At 38.8% G+C, this 27,543-nt stretch overlaps 1 protein-coding gene across 3 annotated transcripts in view; it reads left to right on the top strand.

The window, feature by feature from the left end:
• The window catches only part of BMP2K (BMP2 inducible kinase), a 64,322-nt gene that overhangs the window by 6,652 nt on the left and 30,127 nt on the right, over window positions 1–27,543 (top strand). For all 3 annotated transcript variants that reach the window (XM_035323672.1, XM_035323673.1, XM_035323675.1), the window contains 8 exons: window positions 16,358–16,476; window positions 17,518–17,623; window positions 19,042–19,184; window positions 19,490–19,611; window positions 20,638–20,719; window positions 21,392–21,524; window positions 24,025–24,128; window positions 27,146–27,225. In XM_035323672.1, the coding sequence (XP_035179563.1) occupies window positions 16,358–16,476; window positions 17,518–17,623; window positions 19,042–19,184; window positions 19,490–19,611; window positions 20,638–20,719; window positions 21,392–21,524; window positions 24,025–24,128; window positions 27,146–27,225 (889 nt within the window). The remainder of the gene's footprint in view (window positions 1–16,357; window positions 16,477–17,517; window positions 17,624–19,041; window positions 19,185–19,489; window positions 19,612–20,637; window positions 20,720–21,391; window positions 21,525–24,024; window positions 24,129–27,145; window positions 27,226–27,543) is intronic.

Raw genomic sequence — 27,543 nt, 5'->3', positions numbered from 1 at the left:
TGTTTGTGTAGCTTGTGAATTGCCACTCCTTGCAGTAACTACTATTTTATTTTCCGTAGGAATCCAGTTCAGTTGTTCAGATATATTTCCAGACAGCCTTCCAGCTCATAATCTAACTTGTGGAGTTGGAGTTGGGATCGGTCACGTCGACTTTTCAGAGTATAATATCACTGAATCTATGTTCTCACATCATCTTAAAGGTCATACCTGTTACTCATTCTGTCTCAAAACACAGTTATGCTTTGCTAATATTTGAGTAGCAGAAATGGTTTGTTTAAGTTCAGAAGGTATAAAGGGGGAAAAAGCAGTATGAAGACTTGAAAGGATCCGACTAATTTTTGCTGAGAGCATAGAAAAAAGCATGTACAGAGCTCTGACACAGACCCAATAACAAGCATGGCTGCTGTATTTCAAGTGTAGCAGGTGGTGAGATGCTGAGTGAGGTTTTGATCTCTAATGAAAGATTGGGAAGCTGTGCTTTAGTGTTTGGTTTTTTTCTTCAGTCTTTTCAAGCCTACTGCAGGCAGATAACAATCTGAAACAAGAACATTGTTTTGCCTTTTGCAGTTTGTAGCTGTATTCTCTGTAGTAAGAGAGGCCAAACCAGGAATTAGTTTGGATGTTGGTTGTGATCCTTGTCTTGCATCGACGTGCAGGTAAAAATACAGTTTCATGTACCATAGTGCACAAAGTAATGCTTTAACTTGAGCTTTGGTCACTCTGTCAGGTAGCTAGTGTACTAACTGAACTTGTTTGGTACTGCAGGAGAAGAGCCGTGCATTTGCACCGTTCAGGCCCTGCTGTGGCTCGTCTGCCCCCCAGAGCTGTTGCGTGCCTCTTGTACAGAGATGCAGAAATTCACACAACACGTTAAGAAATGTGTAGCCTGACAAAGGGATCTGTTGTGCAGCCCAGAGCCAGTTCAGCATTCACCAACACATTGTCTAACACTGTTCTCGTTGTCAAGTTACTGGTCTTAAAATCCCTTAAGGACACTGATTCCAGCATTGCGCTGTATGTGGACATGCAGTGTTACGCCTGTATTGACGGCAAATAATTGTTCCCTTTTCCTTTTTGAAGGACGTTATCAGTTAAACTTCTGGGGGCCCAGAAGCAGTTAAATACTGAGCAAGTCCTTTGGAATTTGGTAGTTCTGAGCTCAGTTGTTGGGATAGCGGCCAAGAGTCAGATTGTCATACAGGAAGAGCAACTTGGTTTGGAGCAGCATCGTGTTAATACGATGCACGGTCTCAAGCTGTCTTTCCTTTGCCAGACTTTGACAAGAGAGATCAAACGCGTGTGCCTTCTAATTACTTCTTACCCGGCATATGTGTTTAGATAAAAACATGTTAATGTTGCAGTAGTCATAATGGGGGGTGCGTGTGCAGGTTATGATTTTTGCTATTAAACTCCTGCACACCATTAAAGGGTAAAGCAGCATGCAGTAATAGAGGATATATTAGATTAATCTGTTAAAGGCTTGGCCTGGCTTTAAAAGAATCTGAGCATGATCTTATTTTGTGTGTGCATTTTTTGTTGATTCACCTGAAGGTGTTTTTTTTGTTTTGTTTTAGATGTCAGTATTTTGTATGTCAACGTAGACAATGAAAACTTTGCTAGCTAATAAAAGTAGAATTAGTTTTCAGATGGGTGTTAACCCCAAACTGTCTGGGTCCGAATCTGGGAAGGGTATGTTTATTTCTGTCATGGATTTTCATTGCTGTAATATCAGAACAGTCAGTCATTAGCTAGTATGTTACCAATACCTACAATAGGGAGGTATTGGCACAGTTTTCCTGTGTGTGTGGAGAACAGAAGTGAATGCCAGAGATGGGACTTGTTCTCTGCCTAGCAGCTCAGTGGGTCTCCCTGTCCTTTAGCATGAAGAACGTGAACGTGCTTCAATATATACACACGTTAATGGTGTGGACTTTGATATCTTTCTAGCTGTAGATGTTTATTTGTTTTAGCTGTGAATGTGTGCAAACATGATGTAAGGTGAATGTCTCGTTTTCTGCTAAATTAATTACACTTTGGGCTGACAGGTTTTGATAAAATCATCTAGGTAGTATTTCTTGTCTCTTGTTCTACAAGCATTGTTTTTAAGTCCTCGTTCTTGAAACTTTAATTTCTTAACCTTAGGCTATATTTATTTTCTTGTAGCTCTATTCTGCCTCCATAATACTCTAGGTAAGTAGGCTACCATAGCGGAAAGAGCTGCAGTGTGTAAGCAGTGCTAACTGACACTATGAATGCGTTGCGCCTGCCAAAATACCAAGTGCAAGTGTGTCAGATTGCAGGTGGCTCTAGGAAACAAAATTGATTTTGCAATGGTTAGGCCCGGTCAGTCACCTCGTCTTAACTGGTTTGCTTAGGATGCTGTCTTTTTCCTCAGAAAATGCTGACATCTATTTTGGAATGAAGGTTTCTTCTCAGGTGTTTTTTATAGGTTTAGCTTAGAAGCTGTTAATGTAGTAGAAGAACAGCTGCTTCCTGAAATATTTGGAATACTTTCCCTTTTTCCGGTACCGTAAGCTTGAAGTCTGAGGCTGGTTTCCATATCCCAGTGATACTAAACAGCAGTTCAGGTCCTCTCCAGCCTGCTTTTCTGCTGCAGTAGATGTGTATTTGTCCTGGATTTTCCTCTCTGGCCTAAGAAGTTATGCAGTGAATGTGAGACCCCTGTTCTCTTGAAGGGCTAGGTTCTGTTTTTTCTCATCATCATCATCTAGCTGCTGACAAGGAAGGAGGATGAATTCCTCATCTCCTGCTTTCCTGATTGTCTTGTGAATGGATTTCAGTCTCCGGAGTGTTTGTCTGCTGGTTAGGAAGGTGGGAACCTTTCCCTTCCTCTCCTCTGATGCTTTCCTTGCTTGCAGTTCTCTAGGTTGGTTGTTTTTTACTCCTAGATATGGCTGGAAAACTAGCTGTTTTAGCCTCGATTCTTGTTCTGTCTGCACTGCTACTCCTGATGCAAATGGTGAAAATACTGAAGAAATGATTATGTAGAATCATATGACAGTCAAAACTTTGTCTTTTTTTTTGTGTCTCTCTCTCTCTTTCTGAGGTGTCAAAGCTGGTATTGAAGAACATCACATCCCTTTAGGGAAAGCCATCATCCTGCAGATGGGCAAACAAAAGAAGATGGAGAGATTTGCCCAGGGGTGAAAACAAGTCTGTACAAGAGTTGAGGGCAGAGTTTGGAACTTCCCAGCTCCATAAGGGGTTCCTCCTCACTGCTTCTGTAACACGTTGTTAATACACCTCGAGTGCAGTATACAGAATGACAAAGTCAATTCTGATGTTCTAGGACTTCAGGAGCTTTTATTCCAAATGATACACATGTTGGTCTTCCTTCTAAACTTGCAGATTACTTTCTTTAATGGATGGATTTGTTCATGTGCTGCCTTGAAACTTTAATATGCAAGTCTTGAAGAGATGCGTACTTATAGGATTGGTCTGATTGTTGGTTTAATTCTTGTACTGACTCATTTTACCTTTTCTCATTGTTTTTAATTGTTGTTCGGACTGTGATTTCTGTATGTGAATCTTATCTAATGAACCATTCTTGCATCATTTTGCTGCATTTCATGTAAGAAAGAATAGTTCTAGAAGTCAATGATAAATAAGGCAAGATCTGATGTTTTTGCAATTCCTTTAGGTTGAAAAACTGTGTGTGATGTTATTTAGAAAGACTGTTGATAAACCACTTCTTTAGTTTTTGGATAATTACTAAAGGACTTGCATGACACTATATTAAATGTGTGTTTCTTTGGAGAGACAAGCTATGGACAGACAAAACTTGGATCTAGTCTTAATGCAACTGCTAAATGCACACAGGGTTGGCCTGTGCTATTTGAGAGTTTGGACAGAGCCAAGTGCTCATTTGGATTGTGGTGATGTAAACACAGGAGAAGGCCACTTCTTAGTGTTGTGGTTTTGAACTTTGAGTCTCACGGTAAAAAAAAATATCATTAAAGAATATAAGGCACTTAATTATCTCAGTGACACAAAAGTGTAAGGGCCTGACTTGAATGTAACTTGTGTTGCGTGAGACGAAAATAGGAAGTGTGAATGACATTGATCATGTCTGTGCTGGACATGGGACCTGTTCTGTGCGTGATATGCAGAAAATCAAGCTTTCTTTAAAAAAAAAAAAAAATGGAACTAATTTCATCCTCTGGAGCCCTGTTGTCCTGTCAGTAGCTTAGTCTGTGTCTGTAGAAGAGACCTTCAGTTCAGTTAAGACTAGCTGTCGCTTGGCTTCATAAGAATTCATGACCCAGCAGGGAGATCATTAATTTTTCTCTGAATGAGACATCCAGAGGTTCCTTAAACCTCAGAAGGCAGAAAAAAATATATTATTACGGCAGTTGTAAAAACCAACAAACAAAACCCAAATAACCATATAAAAGCTCAACAAAACAAAACCACTTGTGTTGCATCTGTGATTTGGTGAAGGTCCACAAATCTTGGTTTAAATTTGCAGTATTACCTTCCCAAAAGCTTAGTGCTTTCTTCAGATGTGCCCAGTTTATCTCCATCAGCTTGATTTACTCCCTTGTTTTCACTTACTGTGCTGTTAAACTGACACTGGATTATATGGCTGCATTTGTAAGAGGAAATTATGTTGAAGGACATGTTTGGGTGTAGACAGTGGATTGGTCACAGAGTTTCCATCTTCAGGAACTAACCCAAAGCATGCAAGCTTCCAGGATGGGCTGTTTAATGAATTGTTCAGAGTTAGTGCTGTTGACTGACTGTCCCTTGAAACACAGGAGGTAAATGAGAGGTGTTAAAACTTTTGGTAATTTTGTCTCTGGTAATGAGAACTCAGACATTGTAGACAGATTAAAACGATGTAGCTGCTCCTACTGTCTGGGAGTCTCAGTGCCTCTTTCTAAATCATCAAATGTCACGGTGTGGGGTTTGGAAGTATTGTTGCAGAAGGAACCCCAAGCATAAAAGTGGTGTAAAAGACTTCAGATAGCAGTCTCAATAATGAGATGTATTGTATGCAAATTGGGGTGTTCGAAGATATATAACACGTACCGGATAGAGCTTGAAGAACTTCCTGCCCTGTGCAGGTGACAAGGAAAACCATTACCTAAAGTACCTCAGAATTGCCTTTCCTGGTGTAAGCATCCCGAGTCCCAGGCAGTGTGCTGTCAAGGAACTTTGTTGGTCCCCTGTCCTCATAATCCTAAGATGTCTGTGTCCACTGCCCTGGCGTGCTGAGCTGAAATGCCTACTGCTATTGATAGGCAACTACGGAAGAGATGACGAAAAATTCTAATACTGATAGATTTAAATATTTGTATCAGTTGTTCTTAATATTTCATCTGGTTAGTCTGATCATGCTTATGGGTGAAGGATGGTCAGTGAGTGCAGTGGTGGTTAGACTAAGATGTCAAATGGGTGTGAGGCTGTACGTAGATCCCCTCCTAGCAGCCAGGAGGTCTGAATTTCATTGTGCTAGTTTAGTGTACTTATGATGCCATAGGAAAAAATAATAAACCAGAGAGTCATCGTATGACATCTGCCTTAGTCTGAAATGCTTGTAGCATCCTGAATTGCTTAGTTGATCTCTGCATGGCCTAGTGACTCCTTTGTTCTGTTGCAGCCAGCGGTGACGCATGTCCATGTGCCGCAGATCTAGTCGTGCTGCTGAAGCCCTGCGCCTTGTGCTTCACCTCGTTTCTGTGGCACGGTAGCTCTGTGGTGTTCAGGGGGTGAGCTGCTCACGTGTAGTTACAGATCCGTTCTCAGACTTATTCTGCCCTCTTTTTCTCCGCTTGCATGTTAAAGTCACAGTTAAAGCAGTGGTTTCAAGGAAAAAGAAAGACAAGCTACAGACCGAACGTGAGCTTGTGGGAGAAGGGTTTTTAATTGGGTGTTAAAACATTAGGTATGAAAATGGAACTTAGTTCCCAAAGAGTGAGGATGGTTGTGCACTAGATACGTAATGTATCCATACCCACTAATTTAAGCGTTTGGTATATGTAGTTTACTCAAATGCTTGTTTATTATTTTGGAATTCAAATCAATTTAAACCAACGCTTCTGTGCATTAAAACAGCTTAGCAAATGACACTTGAAATCAATCTGTAAAATGAATTTAATTCATGGGTTTTATTGATCATAGCAACACTGTTGTAGAATGAGTAATTTCATTTTCCTGTCAACTCTATATTCACAGATATCTTTGTCCTGCTTTTCAGACTCCCTCAGTCTCCAGTTTCGAGTAAATGAGAGATGGAGCTGAATTCAGTGAGCAAACCAAGTCAGGAGCAATGGAGTAAACACTCTCTGTGTGTGGAGGAGACAGGGAGACAGGTGCTGTTCCAAGATGTTTTTATAGTGGTAGCAGTTGCTAGTTATAGATTATTATTATTATTATTTAATCTATGTCTTGGAGACCTTCTGAAGCCTTGTTGTGAGTAGTTGGACAGGAAGCACATCCTGCCTAAAGGCATCACCTTGGTTACATCTTGAGTAACAGGATATATCTAGCCTGCTGAGGTTCAAGAGACTTGAGGTTTATTGGCACCGTGAAAGGGAATTGAATTAATTCTAATGGCCTAGATTACACAGTTAGCATAATCCCTTATATAAATGTTTAGTCAACAGTCTTGACCTTGAACAAATAAAATACAGTTCAGGTTATTTAATAGGGTTCTGTTGTGTGGGTTTATATTTGTTCTTTAAGCTTACTGTTTGGAAAGGGAAGCAACGAAGACATAAAACTTGATGTCATGAAGAAAAATCTTGCTCCTGAAAATGGCTGTCACTGGTGACAAGTTTCAGAAACGTGACAAGGCTTCAGAAACGTGGATTGTGTTGCTTGAACTTCTGTATTTTTTATTCCAGAGCTGGTTTACACCAGCCAGGGAGATTCTAAAAATGCAAACCTCGTAGAAGATGCAATTATGAGTAATGCAGTGCACTGTGGATGAGAAATTCAACAAGCAGTACTCGACAAAACTTTGTAGGCTTGTGCAAACTTGCTTTAAAATGCTAACCTGCTCTGTGAAGGGGTTATTTGCTTATTTGGGACGTGCAAAAAGTGCATTTGCAAAGCAGGAAGGTGTTTGAGGAGACTAAATGGAGTGGTTGCTTTATTGCATCTCAAAAGGAAAAATGGCACGAAGATCCTTGCATCATTTGAAGCTACTCTTGTTCCCTGGATGGAAGCTGGTTCCATGAACACTGAACTAAAAGATACCAAACTGAAAATGGGCTTGTTTTATTACTGATGCGCCTATAAATAAACTTGTACTTTCTTAGTATACAAAACTGCATAAAATAGCTGAGCCTTCTCAGATATCTCTGCGTTGTGCTGAAGCTTTTCCTGGTCCCCACCAGTGCTGACAGCAGACTGGATTTGTCTATTTAAACATAACTTGTGTTATTTCTGAGAGGAAAGCTCCAGATCTTTTGTAAGAAGGGGAAAAAAAAAAAAAAAAAAAAAAAAAAAACGCAAATGTACAACCCCTACAGTACTTCTGCCTTTGTTATGTTTAGCTTGCTTTCGGTTTTAATAAGAAAATAATACTGAGAGCAGCCTGAGAGCTGTAAAGGCTGACTTTGGAAATGAATGAAACTCAATGGATCGTGACTTGTTGCCAAATCTTACCCTTATTTCCTACTTTCAGTTTCTGTTGGTATAGATAATGGAGCCATTTAACACTGTCAAGCTGTTTCTATTTCAGTGTGATTTCAGAATCTGTAGCTGAAAAGAGGTTAAGGTTTGATCTTCACAAGCAATTAACTGCACTGTTGGTGGTCTTGTCATGTTCTATGCTCTCTTCTTTACTAACAGAAGAGCAAGCATTTGTTCTCTTAAACACGAGAATCTGTTAAATACAGGCATAAATGTATTTGTTTTCCTTCAGTGAATAGGAAGAGGAGGTGATAACAGTATTATGAAAGGAGCAGAGTGCTTGTGACTAATTCTCAGACTAATTCAAAGTTGAAGCATAGAGAGATATTTTTTTTTTTGCATTTCTTGTAATGAGAGTAAGAAGTAGAGTGGGCAGGGGGTTTCCCCTAAGTAATAAGTTTTGTCTCGGATGAACAAGGTGGTGTTACTTGTGTGATGAATCATGTGCTTACTTTTTTTTTTTTTTTTTGGAACTTCTGTTTAGTGAGTTATTTGATGTGGTTACATGTTTTTTAAACTTGACAGTATTATAGGAAATGCAAGTACTTCTGTTTTGGTAGCTGGGTTCAATTAAAATAATTTACAAAGTCATCTACGTTAGGTAACTGTTTTTTTTCTCCTCTAGAAAAACAGCTGAAGCAGTCAGATGACAGCACAGAAACAGTGTCCTCATTAAAGCAGTCGACTGTAGATAGATAGCAAGTCACCTAGATACTCTGAGAAGCATTTCGGATGAGCAGCATGATCATCTTTAATGCAGAATGCTGGGCTTTGTTCCCTTTGCTGTAGGCTAGATCAAAGCTGGAGTATCTCAGTCAGCCAGCTGTCAGATAAAATGTGCTTAAATCTAGAACTTGAACGTTAGTGCTTAAATTGGGAAGTTGTCTGCAGCAGGCATAGTTGACAATCCAGCAGAGAGCTGTGGGACTCGAGCTAACTAGAGCAGGTTTGTTCAAAACAGAAAAGGAAAAATCTGAAGTCCATGTCACCTTATCAAACTATACAAATCTTATTAGGGTTAGTACTGGGTTGGTGGAGTAGACGTCTGGAGGAAGTCTTTGTGTAGGAGAGTACTCGTTCCAAGTTGCTCTCCTGGACTTTCTCACAACGATGTCCCACTGCTGGCTGCAGTGAGAAAAATGACATCTACTGGGGTCTGAGGAGGCTTGCTTATTAAAAGGCCAATTAATAGTGTCTTAGTTTCTTTCTCATGCAAACATACACTTGCCTTAGACTTGTTTTGCTTAAATGATTTCTTTTTGAGAGAAGGATGTTGCCTAATGGAAGGGGAAGAAAGTGAAGGTTTTAAAAAGGATAGGATTTTCAAATTTGAGAAAACTTTGCCCACACAGTTGTAGTTTGTCTTTAGACTGATTCAAGCATCCTTCATGGTCCTTACAGGCCAGGAGTGAAAGCTAGTGGTGGTGGCTAAAAATTAGCGTTACGGCTTTTTGATGCTTAACTGAGTAGTAATTTCAGCAACACACACACAAAAAAATGCTCAGATCAGTGCCATAGGAATGTTTCTTGGGATTTAAAAGAAGAAAAATATCCCTATCTGGGACCAGTCTTGTTGATGTTCCTCAGCATTCCACCCTTTCCGCTTTCTTACTTATTTTGTTGTGCAGTGAGGGGATCTTTTGTGACTTCTGGGCATTTTGCTATAGCCTGTTGTATAGCATTTAAACTTGCATAGAGTTATCTTTTTTTGCATGGTAACAAGTCTTTATGATCCTTGCCATTAAGAGAAAGTATAAATGAGATGTTGAAGTCTGCAAGTATGAGAACTTTGCTGGGCATAAGGCTTTACTGCTGCTTGGTGATTAGGAAAGAAACAAGTACTAGTACCTGTTTGAAGCACTAGCATCTGTGGGTTTTGGTTATGATGGCACATATCAGTTCATCTCTTTATTTTTTAAAGGGTGTAAAAGTAGAAGTTCTTTGTACATTTGGCACGCTTGCTTCGCTTTGTCACTTCATCTGCTTCTCCGTTTCCAGTAAGAACACCAGAAGATAGTTTTCTGGGGTTAGCACCTGGACGTATTTGGTGCATAGGTATTAGTTAATAAGAAAGCTTTAAGCAGAAGACTTCAGCAGAGCTCTTTTCATCTTTCTTAGGACACTATAGTAGCTTCAGGTGTACTCTGTCAGGTGCTCAACTCAAAGCTCTTTGCCAAGTTGGAGTGTAGTTGGTGGTGAGAGAAATGAAACCTGAGAGTGCCGACTCAGAGGCAGGGCTAACACTGCAGTTAGGGGCGAGGTATGCACAGTGGGTCTGCTGGTAGCGGGGTGCACAGGAATGTCCTCTGGGGTTGTCCCAGGCAGCTTGCTGGTAATGTACAGCTGCTATGTTTGCAGCGCTGCCCTACAAACAGATGGTTTGAAGAAAGCAGAGCTTCTTGTCAAAACTACCCATGATATTCAGAGGGTATTACACAGGGAATTTGTGTGGGCAGTGGAAAAAGGAACAAGAGAATGTCCCTTTGAATGTGGTGTCCATGCAAAGTGGAGAAATATTGAACTCCAAAATGTGTGTAAAAGAAAGGGATTATTTTAAGTGGAGGGAACTATTTGAGCTCTTGATTTTTGGGAATGTTGAGCTCTTGAGCTTGCAGGCAACATCTATCAAGTGCTCTTCCAGCTGGAGCTGCGTCTCAGAGCCTTGTGCTTTTGACTGAGACGTGTGGAACACGTTTTTCTAGGAATATATGCACATATACACACACACTTCTGTATGTATAAATACTTACATATGCAAATATGTGCATAGGAACAGTGTCGTCTGCTACTGCCTGTATTCACCAGGTAGGCCCCTTGGCAGTGCTTTCAGCAAGTGAGCCTGCACAGGTGACTTCAGTTGGTGGCCATGCAGCCCCCAAGGTGAGACAGCCCTTGTGTGACACCTTCCTGCTGGCTCAGGGCCTGCAGCGGGGGCAGGAAGGTGGTGGCAGTGGGCAGGGCTGGTGAAAGCTGGACAATGTTCAGCTTACTGTCTGAGAGCACGTTGAGGTATATCCCAGCTGCCACCGCAATTTTCATCGCATTGCTGGAGAACGGAAAGCTTGTGGGATGGGATGTCCCTTCATCAGCTTGTGCAGTGGTGCTTCAGGAGTGTCTGTGCAGAGCTTTGTTCAGCAGCCACCTTGCCCTGTGGAGGTTGTGGAAAAAGAAGTGTTCTTGAGCAAAAATCCCTCGAGGCCATAAAGCTGCAGGACAAGGTTCTGTTAACATGTAGCTTCTCAACAAACACAAAGCGTTTGGAGGCTGATAGAAAAAATTTCCAAAGCTTGAGTTCTGTGCTGTTTTAGAGGTTTCTCTTTCAGAAACAGACATAAATTTTGTTAGCTTCAAGAACTAAATAGTGTTCTCTACATAAACTAAAGTACTTCTTGTGTTTGCTTTTAGTCTGCTGCTCTGAAAAGCATGCCTGCTACCTCGGTGTCCGCTATCAGGAGATGGTGCTCCTGCAGAGGAAGGACTTCCTTTATTGCAGGAAGGAGAGAGTTCCTGATACTTGCAAGAAGTGCCCTGTGGTTATCCTAATCGTATGCCAGTGAAATGCATGTGGCAGCAGAACACGGGGAGAGCAGAAATTGAGCTGGATGGAGAAGGAGCCTGCGTGGGGCAGCAGCAGCCTGTCAGGGTCACAGACGTTCTCTGAACTCCAACAATGTGGTGGTTTTATTTTAAACATGGTGAGGGTGGGATCAAACTGAGCAGCGAGGAAAAGCTTTTGACGTGGTTCTTCTGTGACAGGACAGGGTTGCTTCAAAATTTCTGGTAAAATAGCGTGTCCGTGTGCTCCTTCATGCATAGCAAAAAAGGGCCCTTCCCACTGTTCCACACAGATGTGCATGTGGATGTTAAGAGCTGACCTTTCATGACTTCATGCTGCTTTTTGGAGAAGGAGTCCTTTTATTTTTCTTTGTGCTTTGTGCCCTTTTTTGGGGGGGGCACTGGCTTTGGTGTTTGTTGCACCTCCAGAAGGTTACAGAGCTCCGGGTTGTTTTTGTTGTTGTTGATAGTGGTGATTGTGATTTTGGTAGTTTTTTTTTATTTTTTTTTTTTTTTTTTTTCCTGGTGAAGATCTGTTTTTTACTAGCACTTGGAACATTTAACAAGGCCTTACTGCTGTCCTTTGGCATGGATTTGCAAGGAAGTTTTATTTCTTATTGCTTGGAGCCTGCTTGCAGGGCATTTGTGCCCTGATCGGAAGAGGACTGGTCTTACCCCATATTCTGCATAGTTTGGTAGCCCCAAAAAAGGCTCCTGTTTGCTCATAGGGCTCCCAGACCATAGGTCTCAGAAGGCCCTGCAGTTCCAGGAGGCATGTAACTTCTGAGGGAGGGAATCTCTGGTGGCAGGTTAACCTGCTTTTGGTAGATACTGGTGACATCTAGGTGACTGCTGGCTGCAGATTTAGAGAGCAGACATGTTGACCAAGGGATCCAGTAGTAAAGTGAGTGTGATGGCTCAGGTAATGCTGAAGGCATGAGTAGTTAATTTACAGCACAAACGAATGCACCTAAATGAATTTCTTGTTTTATGCTAGGTTATCTGAAATGCAAGAAAGCCTGAGCTGTTATTTTAAATAATACCATCATGTGGCTGGTTAGCCATTTTTCTGGCAGTTTTTTTTTGTTTCTGTTTTTAAAAAGGGGTTAGCATATGTGTGGGTAGATTGGTCACTGGAAAATAATTTGCACTTGAACCTGTTTATCCAGCTTTGCATCCACATCTCCCAGGGCAAGGTCATGCAAAGCTGAAAGCAGAACTTGCAAACTTGCTTCGAAGTAGAAATAAACTGTCCTTTAGCTGTTTCAGCTTCATTAAGAACAACTTGACATAATCACCAAAAAGTCAGTTCTGGAACTGTGACTTAATGTAGGCAGTGATGCTGGCTTTACAGCCCATCACAGGGCTCACAGCTCTGAGGACTAGGTTTTCAGGATTTCTCTTTCTGTAGACTCAATATTATATTTAGCTATTAGAGACATTAGGTGCCTAATTGTCCTGATGGTACGGATGAGAAAAATGTCCATTGCTTCCCACATTTCTTCATTCATTTTAGGTTAACGAAAAGTACAAAAGAATTGTATGAAAACACTGTATCTGAAAAAAGCTTTTACATAGTCATCAGCTTTATAAATACTTGTTTTTGAGTATTTATTAGTATTGAAGTGGAAATTAATGTTAAAACTTATAACCATCTCTCAGTAGCAGCCAGATTTTAAAGCATTTGTAAGGAAAGTGTTTATCCCTTGCTGGTTTTGTGTGAATGGCTGTAGTAACTGTAACTACTGCTTCTGGTTCAGTGCTTGTGAGTGTAGGGAGCAATTACTGCCTGCTCCTGTGCATATGCAGTCCTGTTGGTGGTGGACTGCTCTGTTTGCAAGAGATCTGACTTTTTTATGTAGGTGGTTAACCAGTTAGAGGGACAATGCTTGGGGTGCTTTTTTCTGTTTTAGCTGAATATGAAAAAAACAAAAACAAAACAAAACAAAAAAAGCAACAAAACCCCTTTTTCAGTCTTGTCTGTGTATCTAACATGTGCATGACTTTGTTGAGAATATCTTTGTGGATATTCTTATAGGCTGCCTTCACAGAACTGTTGTCAGCAGTCTGAACGATGATAAAGGTAGTGGAAGATTCTTCAGCCTTACTTTTTACTAGAGTAAGCAAATAAAATGCTTTGAATTCTGACAACAACGCTGCTTCCTGTTTGGAGTTTCAGGAATGTGATATGGTGAAGCATAAATGGAAAGTTGAAACTTGTGAAACCTTAAATATGCATGGGGGAAGAAAGAAGAAAAACCAAACCAGAAAATTTGGCTGTTAGAAATATTTTAGGTACTTTCAAATGTTGCTAGTTTGCTTCTTAATAAGATATCCCCCGAAGTGGGTGATGAAAATCAAAGAAATGACTGTTCAGGACAAAAAAGACACATGTAATTCAACTTGCTGAGCTTTGTAATGAGTTTATTTTTCAAAGCACTAGGTTTTTAGTTGTGCAAAGTTTCTACTGATTTATATAACTGTAGGTGCTATAGAAAGGACATGGAGGCAGGTACTTTAATGAAAAGTGACTTGTGCAATGCAATTGTCCTCTAGTGTGTACTAGTGTATTTCCGTTTGGGTTGTGTTTGATGGAAATACAAGCCAGGAAGAGATTGAGCAGCTACAAGTCTCAAAACTGGGAAGAGAGATGGAGATACTTATATGCATCCAGTTTATCATGTGCGGTAGTGATTGAATCTATTAATATTTTTGGAAAAAAAAACATTTCTAATTTCTAAAAGGAGAAGAAGGGAACCAGAATGGTCATGGTGTTTTTTTTTTTTTTTTTTTTTTTTTTTTTTTTTTGCTGGTGAAATGCCAGCTCCTTTGTTCAGTTTGCAATCTCAAGTCTCAGGGCAAAGCAGCTACTCATCACTTCTGGTTGTGTTTCCGTATAGCTTCTGACAAGGACTTGTATGTGGCTCCTCCAGATAACAGCTTGATGAGAGGTTTTTTCTTGAACATTCACAGCACTGACATTTGCTTGCTTTGGTGATTTCAGTGAGAAGTTTGACAAAAGAAACTCTTTGAAAAAGTTCAAAGTGTAATAGTTCGGCGCAGTGCTTGGTAAATATTGCCAGAATATTGGTGACAAATTTCCTATAAGCATTTATATACCTATTCACGTTTTGTTCAGAATTGGTCCAGTTATCAGAGAGCACAGTGGCATTTTATACTGCAAATAGTATTTACTAATGGAAAACCATTCAAGGTCACCTATCTACTCCGTTGCAAAATGGGGAATAGTTTTGCTTTTATGGCTCTTTCAGGGTTGAAGTATTAGTTAATATTGCCACCTAATGGCAAGAAGAGCAATTGCCAGAGGTTTTTGCTACTTTATACCGATTTTTTAAAAAAAACTTATTCATGACTACTTTACTGCTAGTCATAGAGAATTTTAAGCCTACAAAACTGGTTTAGAAAAGGCTATTAACCCGGTTAAAAAGACAAGAAATGTTTGTCTTCCAATGGTTAGAATTTTGTGCTTTACCAGAGTATCGTTTTATACTGTTGTTCAAGTATTTGTGCTTAAAGTTTTCATTTTTGAGAAAAGATAGTACTAAAATTTTCCAATAACCATGGTGTGCATGTTGGTTAATGCAATTCCCCAGGCTGGTAGCAGGGGAACCCTGTAGGATCACTTCAGCCCCAGCTGGAGTTTAGCTTTAGACCTCAAGTAACCTAAGGGCACTTGTTAATGTTCTGGGAATACACTATGTAAACTAGCTTTAGCTTAAGCATAATAAATTGGAGAACTTAGGCAGCTGTATTAAAATTGGCAGCAACTCTGTTTTGACAGTGTAGCATCTCACTTAGATAAATGAGCAATTAAATTAAAAAAAATAATCTTGAAGAAAGCATCCTGATAAAACTTAGCTTCTTCAGTCATGAATTCTAATGTGCACATTTGCTCAAGCACATGAAGCCTGTGTCAAATGATGGGCTTGATACTTGACAAATGCTGCTTGCAGATGCTATCAGGAAACTTGAAGCGTATGCATTTCCATTGGCTACCTGATTATCAGAGTAGTTAATCACCTTAATTTGCATATTTCCGTCCTGAGTGTATATCTTAGTTTTTTGCACAAGTTAAAAGTTCTCATGGTAATTGTTGGCTTACCATCAGACAGCACTCAATTAAGGAAAGTACAGATTGACATGAGCTCTTCTGTGAGGCAGATTGCTTAAATCTATGGGAAAGCCGCACGCAGAAACCTTGAGGTGATGTTCATGTAATTTGCTGGAGGCCTTGTGCTGTACTTAAGATGAACAGAAGATAGATAAAAGAGCAGAGTGGTTTTATTTTTTTATTTTCCCCTTTGGCTTGCATGAATATTTGGAAGTACTTTCTGTGTAGGCTGTTTCACTTTGTGTCTGTGTATAATTATTGTTTGTATGATTCTTCTCTACTGATGAAGAGAAGGAAAAACCTAATACTGGGAAGCTAGGCTGAAATAAATTCCCTGTGGTTCGTGCTGCTGTTGGACTGAGAAGGCTCCTGACTGGACTGGTGGTGGGAACATGCTTAGCTCTTCGCTGCTTGTTCAACGTGGATTTAAATAAAAAGAACTACTTCTGGGTTGACTGCTTGAACCGTCGGTGATTTCAGGGTGGATCTTAGTGTCTTCAGTCTATGCTGAGGAGATCATGACTTAGTGAACATCTGTAATGACTTCATTCTTATTTTTACTTCTTTTATTTTAAAATACAGAGAATAAAATGTATGTTGATGGAATGAATGTTAACCTTTATCAAATACTAGAGGATTTAGAAACTGAAGATAGCAGAGAGTATCTTCACTTTGTTCAGGTTTCTGGATGACTGAAAATACTTCAGGTTTGATACCTGAATACCTAGAGTTTAGGCTAGGCTTTTAAATTTAATTGAATATGAAAATGCTATTAAAATATATTTTGCTTAATGTTGTAGCAGAACTGTAAGGTGCTTATGTTTTTGTCAAGAATACTTAATGTAAGTGAAACAGATGGAGTTGTCAAATCTTAATGTTTTAGTATTTGTTACTCCTCACTCATTGACTGACATACTTCCTCATTGACTTTAAGCATCTAGGAATGTTGCCTTAGAAGAACAATAAAAGATTGGGTGGCTTCATTGGCTTGTAATTATTTTTTTCCAGGTGGCTTCTCAACTGTGTTCCTGGTACGCACACATGGTGGGATACGTTGTGCACTAAAACGAATGTATGTTAATAATGTGCCAGACCTCAACATATGCAAGAGAGAAATTACAATTATGGTAAGAAATGCGTTATTTGTAACTTGAGAATGTGTTCATTTATAATACACATATATCAACTGTGTCTTTAATGACAAATGCAAATAACTGCTATTTCTGTAGTGATAACTTAAATTCTCAAAACCTCTGTGGGCCACAGTTCTGTGACCTGAATGATACTGCTGGTTACTCACACAAGTGGTGTTATATTCAGGATGCACAAGCATGTTGTTCTTCCAGTTGGCATCCATTGTGGAGGTAACTGATAACGGCAGTAGCTGAAAACTTTGAACTCACCTGTGTGGTCACAGCTTAGATTGTTTTTGAGCTGATGACTGGCAAATAAAGAGAAACTAGAAGGTTTTGTCAGGCACGCTTGGGTTTATAAAGACAGGGCAAGAGAAAATCTGTTAGAACCTTTTGGCAGATACCGTGAAGACTATTTATCTCCATTTCCATACACTTCTAGTTTAAACATGTCTCATCATAGAAGCATCTATTTAATTATTTAATATAAGAGGTCTTTTTATGTTAACTCTAAGTTTTTGTATGAGTTGAAATTGACAACAGTGGTATTGTCAGATATGAAATATACATTTCCTTAATTCCAATGTAAAATTACTCAAGTTGTGTTTTAACTTGGTAGCTCTTCAGACTATAACTTGTCACTTCTTCCAGCTGTGTTTTTTAATAACTTAAGAAGACTGTTCCTCAATATAGACAATTCTTTGTTTAGAGTATTGAGATTGAGAATTTACCTTAGGATGGGCATGACTAGCCTGATTTTTCTATACCTCCTACATGTCACGTCTCTAGATATTACTACTTGATAATGTTGTTTCTGAGTGCACGAGTTTGTGTTGGCAGTGTTGAACAAATAGCACGTAAATGCTCTTTATTGAATTAGAGTTGCATTGTATTTGATACGTAACTGTCACTGACTGCTGGCAGTGGTGGGCTTCTGTTCTATTTCTGCTACTTGATAAAGAGCAGTGTGTGAGAGCTTGTACTATTTGCTAACACTTTTCTGCACTCAAGTGTAATGTGCATTTTCTTTTTCAGAAAGAGTTATCTGGGCACAAGAACATTGTCAGCTATTTGGATTGTGCTGTTAACTGTGTAAGTGACAATGTTTGGGAGGTACTCATTCTCATGGAGTACTGTCGAGGTAAGAGACTGTTTTTCTGGTTTTCAGAAGGAATGCAAGGGAAACGTTTGTTTTTGATCACCTGGGATTTTGATGTGGTGTCGTTTCTTTAATTTAAGAGGATAGCCTACGTATCTCAAAGCTGGAATCCATTAGTTGTTTTTGCTTGTTTGTGTCGGTAGTTTGGCAATGAATTGCTGAACACTGAGAAAATGCAAAAGCTGGTTTCACACAACTTAGTTGTTAAGTAAAATTAGAAGCAAGGAAATTACTTCTGTAAGTAGAAACTGAAATAGTTCTGTTCTACTGTTTGGTTAAACATGTAGCTAGGACACCGTTTTATAGGAAAGACTGGAAAACTTTGGGCAACTGTTCTCCTACCTATTTTTGTTTCAGGTTGCTATATTAAAGATTCTTCACTTTTACTTGACATGTGACTTGTTTTAGAAGAGCATAGTATTGGTGATTGTGAGCATGAAAACAATAGTCCTGTGTCCTATTTGTTCGTAATGTAGTTGTTTGAAACAATATGTAAAACCAGGTTGTTATAGACTGGGGGGGGGGGGGGGGCCCCCAGCCTCACAAGTGTGTTGGAATAAACCTTGCCATCATGAAGTTGTGTGGGTGAATTTCTCTGCCGTTTCTCTTCAGACTCCGCATCAGTGGCACTCTTTCCTTACCTAGAGTTGCTAGAGAAATGAGAGAAGAGCTTTGTGTTAGGGATAGCTTATTGCCACATAAAGTTTCTGTTCAAACTCACTCCTACACTTTTGCTTCTGGGTTTGAATTCTGCTTGCATTGTTTTGAAGCCACGTGGATGTAAGCCACCAGATGACTGGGCACTGTTAGTTTTTTCTTGTTCAAAGCATCCTTGGGTAGAAGGAACACTCTCCAATGCCCCGTAGATTTTCATCCGTTAGTGTTAAGTGAGCATTGTGATAGGAAGAGACAGGTATGATCTTGTAAGATTACTTCAAGAAACAGGGAAATAATGATTGCCAATCTTAAAAAGAAACTTCTGAAGTGGTTACGTAAGGTCTTTCTCTCAGGGTGGATTCAGGTCCCTTTTTTTCCTTAATCTCTGAGTAAGAAAAAGGAAGGCTGTCTAGATTACGAATTACTTTGAACTCAGTTGGCTGACAGCATGTTGGCTGTGGATCTAATGCAAGAGGCGCTTTTGGGGTAACATCTTTGTGATGGATGATTCCTTCTGTCTGCAACAATTTGTTAGAAGAGTTTCAGTCAGGTTTTTTTATTTGAGACATAGATTTTTCTGTCTAGGCCCATGTAAGAGTGAAAGTTTGGAAACAATTTAAAAAAGAGCAGTGACACTGGGAAACTGTGTTGCATCTTATTTATTGGCTTTTTGCATGTAAGAAAAATTCTTCCTTCTGTACATGATAGGAATTATTAAAATAAAAACTTGTTTGCTTCTTTAGCTGGGCAGGTTGTGAATCAGATGAATCAGCGCCTGCAGACAGGCTTTACTGAATCCGAAGTAATGAGAATATTTTGTGATACCTGTGAAGCTGTTGCTCGATTGCATCAGTGCAAAACCCCTATAGTTCACCGGGATCTAAAGGTACGGACTTAATAAATAGGAACGTCTAGGTAAAAATTGGCAATACACTCAAAAAGGATTGAGAACAAAGAAAGAATTTCAATAAGACTGATTTCTAGTTAGGGAAGGATTTACTACTGGTAAAATTGGAACCAGAGAAAGTGAAAGATAGGGCCACTTACTGCTTGATGCAAGTTCATGGATTGGTTTGCTGGTAATTTCCTTGTTTATGCACAAGGAAAATAATGCATAGTAACAATTAAGTTGGAAATTGAAGGCATTATTTTAATCTAATGTTGCTGTTTCTGTGTCAACTTCCTTTCAAGGTGGAGAATATATTGTTAAATGATAGTGGAAATTATGTTCTCTGTGATTTTGGCAGTGCCACCAACAAATTTCTTAATCCTCAAAAAGATGGTGTTAATGTGGTTGAAGAAGAAATTAAAAAGTAAGTTCACTTTTAAGTGGCCTTTATAAGCAACGATTGTGCTGTGAGGTAAAAAGGATACATCATTGTGTATCAGACAAAGATCTGCGAGCATTGTGCAGATATCATAATAGCAATATTTATTGAATGGTTTGAGCTGAAGAAATGTTGATGTGGATATAGGAAAACAGTGGAACTATTTGCTAATGTTGCTTTTTCTATTTATCTACATGTGGTTTTTTGCAAGACTGAGACTCAAGTAGAATAAAGTTGAAAGTTGAAAAAAGCACGTGATTTTGAAATTTACATAAATGAAAAATACATTTGTTGCTGCTGGCCATTTTAGGAGTTGGATATTTAAAATTTTTAATACAGCTAACTGTAAAAACATGAGAGGGGGGAAAAAAGTGTACCTAAGCATTAGAAAGGATTTACGCAGTCTTATTTAAGCAGTGCTGTTCCATGGCTTTTCTCCTAAGACTGGTCAGAAAAATATTTTAACTCTATTGCAGGAGTACTCTTGAAAACATGTATTAGTTCAGTTCTGTCCCTTCAGGCTAACTGCTGCAGAGGAATAAACACAGGTTACATGTTCTCAAGTTATTAAGTGATACATGTGTTCTTTTTTCATCTATGCTAAATACTTTGGTTTTGTAATTATTTTGAGGTGGTAGTTGTTTAAAGCGTACATACTGTATGTTTCAATAGGAGATGGGGAATACTCTTGTGGGGCTCAGCCTTTCACATGACTGGTTATTGCAATATTACAGCAGCATGACTGTTGGTTACCATAGCACATGTACTGGGGAGCTAAATACGAGAATCAAATTTCATCTGACTTCAAATTATCATCCATAATAATAAATATTATATTGCTATTGTAAATCTTTGATGCTATAAATGAAATAAATGATTTGCATAGCTTAGGACAATTCTGGGTGTGTACTGGAAACGTGTGTGAACGTTGTGTGCATAGCAGATGCTAGAAAAGGCACTTTGGTTTGGCATGCTTTTCATCTCCGTCCTCTTTCAATTATGTGCTGCTAGGTATACGACACTATCATACAGAGCTCCTGAAATGGTCAATCTTTACGGAGGGAAACCAATTACTACCAAGGCAGATATCTGGGTAAGCAAAAAATAAAATCAGTTGTTATGAAATATGTAACTAATTAAGGGTGTAATGGTTAAAAGTGACAATGAGAAGCTGAAAAACTAATTAAGTGAAATCTGTAATGCAACTATTTCATGTAGAATATAGTAGTGGTATCTTTGGTGTTTAAGTTTTCTGGAATTAAATTAATGCGATGTGTGATGAGCACTTAGATTGGGGGTATAGGAAGTGGTTAAGACCCACTCCCCCCCCTTTTCTTTTTGTTGGCTCATTTTGCTGCTTGATAGTTGCCAGTGATTTCTAATGGAAACCTGTTGACAGCATGACAAGGAAATGTGTTTTTATTAGGTGATGTGCTTAAGAGCCATTACAATGAAGTAAATAAAGAGTAAATTCAGCAGAAACACTAGTGGTATCTCTGGGTGATACAGGCATGTGAATGTAGCTCTTGAAGTAGGTTCTAGTTTTGGTAGCTTCTTGTCTAACATACAAGTCGGGGAAAGAAAGCCTTTTTAGAGCAGCATTATATATCAGCTTGTCACATCAACAGTGGTTCATAATGCAGCGACTACATAACTGTGTAAGCATCAGCTGTAGCTAGGATGCAATTAGTTTCTTGTTGGTGCTTCTTTATTGTGTAAATGGCTTACTCTCATCCTTTTTTGGTGCCTGTATTTGTTTTTACAGGCACTTGGCTGCTTGCTGTATAAACTTTGTTTCTTTTCACTTCCCTTTGGAGAAAGTCAAGTTGCTATTTGTGATGGAAGTTTTACCATTCCGGACAATTCCCGATACACTCATAGTATACACTGTTTGATAAGTAAGTATCTGGACAACACAACAGTTCTTTTGCCCTGTAAATCAAATAAAACGTGAAAGATGCTACTGGTGTAGATGAGGGACTTGAATATATGGGGCAGACTGGCTGGGTTCTTGAGTGAGTTGTGAGGGTTGCTCTTGGCTACCGTCTGTCTTGTAACTCTTGCCCTTGAAATGAGGCACCCCTTCACATAACAGAGGGCTCTGCCACCAGATACAGAATTGAGAAGCTGGCCTACAAGGAGCTTAGCAAACCTGGAGCAAACTTCTTAGAAAATGTACCAAAAGAGAACCTAGTCAATCAACTACAAACAAGTCTTTCTCCTGAGAAGATTCTCCAATCAGCTACTGTGTTTTAGGCATTGAATGGATGAGTTGATTACTTGAGAGTTTAAATAACAGAAAAAAGCACTTCAGAGATCTGCCAAATAAATGGTATATGTCAACTCAGGAAAGCTTTCTGGTCTCTTTGGGAGGGCGTGGATTTTTTTGTCAAGGGTGGTCTTAAACCACAAACACAGAAAGGGAATGAAAGGAGTAGCTCTTGGTTTATTCATGGTCTCATTTTGCTCTTCTGTACGTTTTATCTATGGGATGTCAGATGAATAGTATTTCTATCCAAAAAAAGAAAATTGGATTAGCTAGATGAATTTGTAGTGCAAACTATGTGTAGGTACATATATGCACAGAAACAAATTGCACTGGAGAGATTTTTATAGTAGTTTTATGGTTTGTAACTGAATACAAATCTGATCAAGTTTGTGTGCAACCCAGAGGGTTGGACAAGAACTTTGGCAAAGGTTTGAAAGCATGGAGAGGTATGGAGGAAAATTTGGGGGAATAACAAGTTCTAGTGGTTTGTCTGTTACCTGAATATAGGGATATTGGATTGAATAATTACAGCAATAGTGAGTATTTTCACTTGTGTGTCTCAACTTTGAACAGATTAACTTGAAAGATTGTATCTGGCACAACATGAAAAATTCAGGCTATTGGAATAAGCGCTCTTAAAATTTGTCTTCAATGTGTAGAACACACAGTGTTCTCTTAAAATGAAATAACAAATACAAAATGTGCTTTTGAGCTTGTATTCATTAGTGAGAAATAGCAGGTACCAAGTCTTCTGCAAATACTGACAAAATGAGTTAAATTTCAAGTGATTAAATAGCTTTCTCTGTGTTAGGCAGCATTACCTTAAGAGGAATACAGGTTGGAAGTGTGTCTCCTTACAAGCATGATCTGTGATTTATAAAGTTTCAGTTAACTGTTGTGCAAAGATAAGCATTACTTCCTGGCATGAAATATATGTGGGTGGGGAAGACTTTCGTAATGTAAACTTCCCTTCTGTCCTTTTGGAATGGAAGCTACAAAAAGCTGCAGCTGATCATAAAAGGTATTTCAGGGACTTCTGACTTCATTTTAATTTTTTTACAAGTGGAAAAAAACAACAGTGGTGAGCTGAACATTGTCTACCTTATAAGCCTAGCACTTCAGAATCAAGTGGCAGGAGTCACCTCACAGACTGCTCTGTTACCATGTAATGGTGTTGTCACAGTTAATTCAAATTAACTTTATGTTATAAAAACCCATTAAGAATAGAATTTACTGTGAACTACTTTGGTCATGAGATAATGGCTTTGAATAAAATCATAAGATCTGCCTACAATTATATTACTACAGAAAGTGGTTACTTCATTTTATACAAAACCTTTTTTACAGTTGGCCATACTACTGAATAGTTTTGGAAATGTAGCTTCTGTTTCCTCATCAGAAATGGTAACTTAAACTTTCATAGGTTTGTAATTATCTTCACAGCTGAATATCTTCTAGAGGATTTGCTTGCCTAGAAAAATAAAATAAAATTCACTGCTTAGGTAGGCTCCTCATTCATTTAGACAAGATTTCCTGATTACCTACCTACTCAGTATCCTGCTGTAAACAAAATAAACTAACTTTTATTTGTTTGGCAGATGCCAAATGTTCTGATTAGGAAAAATAAATAATATTTGCGAGTTGCATGAGAAATCCAGTGTCTTGTGAGGAACAAGTCCTTTTGTCTATACAGCTAGATTTTTTCAGTATTTCAGTGTATGTAGTCTAGTAAACCTACCAGACAAAAGATGATGTAGAACCTTAGCCTGATGTAGACAGAGACATATCTGTCAGTCTCCTGTAAGCTTCACTGAGTTTTGCATTAACACTAGAAAATTCTAATGTTATTCCTGTTTTTTTTTGTTGTTGTTTTAAGTTAGTATGTCTGAGCTATCTTTTCCACAGCTGATAGTCACAATACCAAACAGCATGCACCTATATCAATAATATTTGACCCCAAAAACTGTATTTAGCCTGACAATAAGCATTGAAACAAGAGCATAATGATTCCTTTGGGGGAAAGCGTAGTTGGTAGAATAGCTGAATTACTTTGTTCTTGCTGGTAGTAAACTAACTCAGTAGGCTATTTGCTGTCAAACAATGACAATTTGGTCTTACCAATTTTACAGGATATATGCTTGAACCAGATCAAGAACAGAGACCTGATATCTTTCAAGTATCTTACTTTGCCTTTAAACTTGCCAAAAAGGATTGTCCAGTGTCCAATATTAATGTAAGTGGTCTTTGATTTTTTTTTTATGGTTTTAAAGGATTTCGTAGGTCTTCTGTAGCATTGGGAAAAAACTAGCAAATCAGCTGAGAAAGAATATTTCAGTTTATTAACCTTGTTCCTGAATTTAAAACGTGGGGCAAAATATGTTTCCCGTTGATACTGTGTATGTGTAATGTTATATCTCTAAACAAAATACTTGGGAATTTTGAGGCCATAGCTCCATGAATTGCACTGGTATTGCACCAGTACCAAACTTGTGCTTTGAACTTGCACAAGTTTTATGTTTAATACAATTAATATAAAGTACGCTGTAGAACTTATTGACAGTTAAAAATATTTGCAATAAGTGTCAAGAGCATTCGGGTTTGTTCTGGATAATCCCTTTTTTTTTTTTTTTAATCAACCTTAACCATAATATTAATTATGAAGGGCTACAGTGAACTGAAAGTAAAACAGAAGTGTCTTGATTTGCCTGCTTTCCTGACCTTGCTTTGCATGAGAGGTTGAGCTCTGTTTGAAACTCTGAACCTTCTCTCAAATATCATCTAATTGATGGACTAAGCTACAGTGCCATAGAATTGGAGGACACATAATGTTCTATGTTATAAAGAGACTCCCAAGATAGGCATTAGGATGTTAGGAAGAATTAATTTTGAGGCAAATGTCAATTACAGTAAACTCTGTCTTCAAGGCAGGTGAATGAATTTAACTGAGATGCCTTTGAAATCTAAAACCACTGATCCTTGGTCTTGTAGAAGAAAGTGTTCAGTGATGTGTACTGCTTTTCAGAAACTTAGCATAGGCTTCGCATTTTTGATGATTGTTTTTTTTTTTTTTAAAAAAAAAAGTCAGAAAACCTTGGAGTCATTGCTGTTTGTAGGCAAAGGCTAAATTTCAAGTGTTATGAATGGTTTTACATAAAGTTGTTGTTGCAGAGTGCGGTTAGGTGGTGCAATAATTATAGTTTCTCTTTTGTACTGAGATAAAAGCAAGTGGATAGCTTTATCTTGATGTAACATACACTTGAGAATTTATTATGTTACATGTTGTAAGAGCAGTATCAACTTACTCAAGTGACTCATATGTCAGTTTCTTGGATTCCTTTTCCTGTTGGGAAGGAATTACTTCCTTCCTTGGCCTTTTGCCTTGTCACAGACATGCAAAAGTAAAAGTGGTGTATTTTTACCAAGTGAAGCTGATTTGTGTGTTTCCCTCCAACACTCAGACACTTCTCTACCCTGACAGCATTAAAAGTAGGAGTTTACACCCTGTTTTCTCTTGCTATTGATTTCCTCTGGTAGTGCTCACCTCTCTGGCACCCACTGCTGTCTCAGATAAAGAAGAAGCACAGCACACTGCTGTCTCAAAAAGAGAAGAAGCACAAAAATGTGCACCTGGACATCCCTAATCTTAGCCCTCAAAGGTCGTGGGAATGTAAGAATCACCACTGTAGGTTAGAGCAGAAGTGGAGTGAGTCCAGTATGCTGTCTGTGACAGCAGCCTGTTTTTTCAGGGGGAAGTCAGAGGTGGGCTTCTGTTTTGCCAATTTCTCTCTTGACTAATTCTGGTACTTGAGGTAGTTTTCAGAAGCAGTACTGTAAAATTGATAACTCTTGGTTATAATGTTTGTGACCAGAGTTAGATTTGCTTTCCTTACTGTATGTGAAGATTACACTTGTATAATTACACGTTTTCTGTCTCCCTTCCCCAGAATTGCCATTTTCCTTGGTTAAATGCAGCTTTGGTGAAAATTAATTAATTCAGAAATTAAATTGAGAGGTTCTTTAAGCTTTGAAGTGGCAGAAGAGAACTGCGAAAGGATATTCTGAAGAAAGGTAGTTAGTCTTGCAAAGGGCAAGAAGAGTGTTGAAGTTGGCTCAAATATATTGGTGAAGTGGAGACCAGCTGTTGGGAAGATCCCAGTTCCTGCCTGGGTATATTTAGTCCCCTTCTGGACAGATGAGGATTTTGAAACAGATACTTGAAGGCCAGCGAGGAGAAATTACTTGAAATTGCACACTGGCTGTAACTTCGCTGGCAGAAAGCTGCAGGATGTGGTCCTTCGTTTTCTGATGTCCATAAGCTGCGGTGTCAGAAGTGCCAGCAGGATCAACCGAATTGTTAGTGCTCTGGTAAACTAGCAGGGGAGATGGTGACTATGTGGATTTGTAGTACCCCTATCTGCCACTATTGTCATTGCGCATTTGGGACTAAGGGAAAAGCAAATTTTGACCTTGCACAGATGGAAAAGGCAAGCTTGGCTTTGCACACTTGGCACACTTGGCAGAGGTAGGGGAAGATAGGACACTGAAGACAAGCTTATCATTATTGTTGGGCCCAGTATCTTGCTGTGTGCCTGCTGTCACTGAGGTGGGGTTGCATTTCCAGATTGCATTAGTGGAGGAATGTTTTTCAGTGTGATTCAAACACGGTATGAAAGGAGTGAGCTGGTTTATAATTATTTGCAGTATTGGTGTCTCTGGCTAGAGAAATGGACTGGTGTCAGAAAGCAGAACGAATTTATACGTGATGAGGCTGTGATTTGTGAAAGGGTGTTAGTTCCAGGACCATAGAAACTCAGGTTCTGTGTGGATTTTGCATTGCAGTGGAAGAGCTATATGGGCTAAAAAACCTACTGTTGATTTAGTCTGTGTTTAGGCTTTGCTTTAATTCTTAAACTCAAGGATAAAATTCATCTTTATTTTGTGCAGTTACAAGAAAAGATCTGGAGAAAATGTTTTACCTCATTGTTGGTAGCTGGTAAGGTGTAAGGGAACTGAAGTAGTTGACATAATAGTAAGTTAGACCAGTAATACTCACATTTTTTACTTTCATAACAGATAACAGGATATAGAAATAGTGTTAAAATATCTTTCAATTTACAGCCATGTGACTGAGTTCTGCATGAAACCTTGTAGCATGAAAAACTTGAAACCAAGTATTCTTCTTCAATTTGTAATGATTTTTTTCTTTCAGGATTTCGGTTTTTTAATTTATTCAAATTTATTTTTCCCAAGAATTCTCCTGTCCCTTCAACTCTTCCTGAACCCATGACAGCTAGTGAGGCAGCTGCTAGAAAAAGCCAAATAAAAGCAAGGTGAGCAGATGACGTGGCTTTATTTTATTTACTTTATTTGTTAATGTTGTTACGCAGCACATTTGTCTGAAACTTGTTTTTATGTGCTTCCTAATATTTTATGATCTGAGTAGTTCTTTAGAATAGATAAACTGTGTTTATAAGTGCTTTAGATCTCTTTGCGGATTCCATTCCTTTGTTTTTCATGGTTTTGTGAATCTGCTGAGAGAAACTGAGATCCTGTTTTGTGATGGTAGAGGTAAGTACTAGCAGTCTGTTCCTTATTTGCTTAATTTTATTCTACTGTCATAAGTGAATTTTGAAATAGATTTCGGTGGG

This window comes from Oxyura jamaicensis, chromosome 4 (assembly GCF_011077185.1).
Source record: "Oxyura jamaicensis isolate SHBP4307 breed ruddy duck chromosome 4, BPBGC_Ojam_1.0, whole genome shotgun sequence".
NCBI classification, from domain to species: Eukaryota; Metazoa; Chordata; class Aves; order Anseriformes; family Anatidae; genus Oxyura; species Oxyura jamaicensis.
Note: the sequence above shows the minus strand (reverse complement) of the source record. Positions and strands in the feature narration are given on the sequence as shown.